At 36.8% G+C, this 2,625-nt stretch overlaps 1 protein-coding gene across 1 annotated transcript; it reads left to right on the top strand.

The window, feature by feature from the left end:
• Positions 1-594: 594 nt before the first annotated feature.
• LOC149940532 (uncharacterized) lies at positions 595-1,233 on the top strand. The gene has a single exon (XM_090179290.1). It carries the CDS (start codon positions 595-597, stop codon positions 1,231-1,233), a length of 639 nt encoding a protein of 212 aa, XP_090035416.1.
• The last annotated feature ends 1,392 nt before the right edge of the window (positions 1,234-2,625 follow it).

Genomic DNA, 2,625 nt, shown 5'->3' on the forward strand with positions numbered 1-2,625 from the left:
CTATTGGATATGTAATGGCCTCGAGTGGAATTGAAGAGGCTCTACAAACCGTTTACGCCAAAAATACGGTTTCGCATTTATTGGATGGGCACGCGTATTCAAAATCTTTGAGAGGAATTTTCCTAATTCAAGAAGGAATTTCGCACTTAATTTTCAGAAAAGTGTTAGAAAACTATGACCTAGAGACATTGAAAATAATATACAATAATCCAGCAGAAGATCCAGTTCTTAACAATGAAACGCTAATCAAAATCGATAATGATTTTAGAAATGAAATGCTTAGAATTAAGAATGCCGGGAAAACTGGAAAACTATGGATTATGTACTGGGAAATGGTCGAAATTGAAAAGATCTTTATTTATGCAGAGATAACTGGAAATTGGAACCTTCATGTCTTCGCTACTAAACAGATAAAACCATATTTTTTGCTACTGGACATCTTCATTATGCAAAATCAACACTTTTATATTTACATCAGATAGAAAAGATAAAATCAACATTCACCGCAGAAGACTACGAGCACTTTTCAGACAAAGGAATGTTTACGATTCGGCGCGCAGAAAAAATTTGGAATGGAACGTGGACCGATATGATATGGTCATTGAACAAAATTTGATGCGACCAATGAAAATTATGGGAGGTTTAATCCATGGAAGACGCTTTGACGATGGGGCTGTAGCGAAATGGATCGCGGCTATGCCACAGTGCACTTCTATTAGAAACGCGATCGAAGAGTTCGCTGGATGTATTTCCGTAACCATTGAGCAGCACGTGGAACTTAGAGATTCCCGAAAAGTTCGAGATAAACAAGATCTTTCGAAAATCATTGTCTCTGATCTTGTATCATTAGCCAACGGATTGGTAGCGGACGCCACTATCAATTATGAAAAAGCTAAGGAAATAGGCGACTCCTTGTTGAAAAATTGTGAAGAAAAAACATTCGAAGCACTGACTCTTAAACGTAACGACCGGGTAAGAACAATAGCTCTAACCAATTGCAAAACGGTGAAGATTATGGACAATATTGTAACGATATATCCCGTTCAACTTTTCAATTGGATCGTTTGCACGAATACAACTCCCCAAGAATTAGAAGAATGTTTCGCTTTCGAATTAGCATCATACCCACAATCAATATTTGAAGATGGTTGGCTAAGAAAAACCATTAAATCATCTCTCTTAATAGAGTTTGATAAAATAGAGATGCCTATCAGCGTGGTACCTACGAACTAGGGTAACCACTTTGTTATTGATGGCGGTCATTTATTGCATAAAGTTGTATGGCAATTTTGTTTCAAAGCAACAGCTCAAGAACGCGTTTGATCTAGCTACGTTACCGCCAACCTCTGAAGCAGTGAAACACCATGTAAATCGTGTTTATTACCAAACACAAGAATGGATTGGAAATAAACTCAATCCAGAGAATTGGGGTTGAAAAAAGTTAGTCATATTTTAGAAGCAATTCGTTGTGATAAACCGCCAGCCCCGCAAATAATTCTAAATTTGATATTTTGTGAATGTAAATCCAGTAATTGCGGAAAAGCGTGCTCCTGTAGAAAATATGGAATGAACTGCTCGGCTATGTGCGGGGAATGTAATGGTATCTCTTGTCAAAACGCTTTTAAGGAAGATATTAATCCCTTAAATAGTGCCTTAGATTTGGATGACCCCTAAACCACCCATGTAACATTTTTTTTTAAATATACATTTGTAACTCAAATATTAAAAACTTAACATAACTTACATAAGCATAAACTGTCGTCGAATATATTGCATGAATATTATATTATTCATATTAATATAGGTATTGCCAAATGTAGAGAAAGAAAACCCGAGAAGCGTTTTTTGTAGTCAATTAAAGCCACACCCCATTTATGCCCGCTTGATGGCGCTACGGAATATCTCAATGTAAGTATACCATTCGATCGAGAATTGCAAGGGCTACAACTGTTGCCCAGTGCCTTAACGCGATATCTCTTCGCATTTAGCTTAAAAATGTAAAAACCCAAAAATAGCCCAAATGGCGTGCGTTTTTTGACATGTTCCGCTCCGCGAATTTTTTAGAACTTTTTTCCTTACTCAGGACATCCATCTGAACACATTTCCGTTAGGAAACACTTGTCCCAAATTATTTCCCAGAAAAATGCTAAATTTCCCGTACTAAAAAGACAAAAATAAATATAGATTGTGCTTACCGTGTTGTCATTTAGATAGAATGTCATCTACGTATCATTGCCAAAAAGAGATTTTAAACGGGGAATTCTTTAACGCTTTTTCTTCAAAATCGTTCATAACGAGATCGCATAAAAAGGGGGATAGGCTAGACCACATCGCATCGCCGTCGTTTTGAGTGTAAAATTTTCCATCAACTTGAAAGAATGTTTTGGAGTTAACTAGTCTGGTTAACTTGATTACTTCTGTGATCTCCAATTCGCTGACGTAATCCAGCCGTAATCTGTGCCTTCTACGGGAACTGACATAAATAACGAAACTACGTCAAACGACACAGTAGTTCGTTGTTATTTATACCAGTTGACTTTAATTTATCCAGTAGTTCCTTAGAATTATTTACTGTATGGCTGTGTTTTGAAACCAAGTGTCTGAAGCGTTTGACTATGTATTTGG

This window comes from Leiobunum rupestre, chromosome 6, assembly GCF_980474605.1.
Source record: "Leiobunum rupestre chromosome 6, qqLeiRupe1.1.hap1, whole genome shotgun sequence".
NCBI lineage: Eukaryota > Metazoa > Arthropoda > Arachnida > Opiliones > Sclerosomatidae > Leiobunum > Leiobunum rupestre.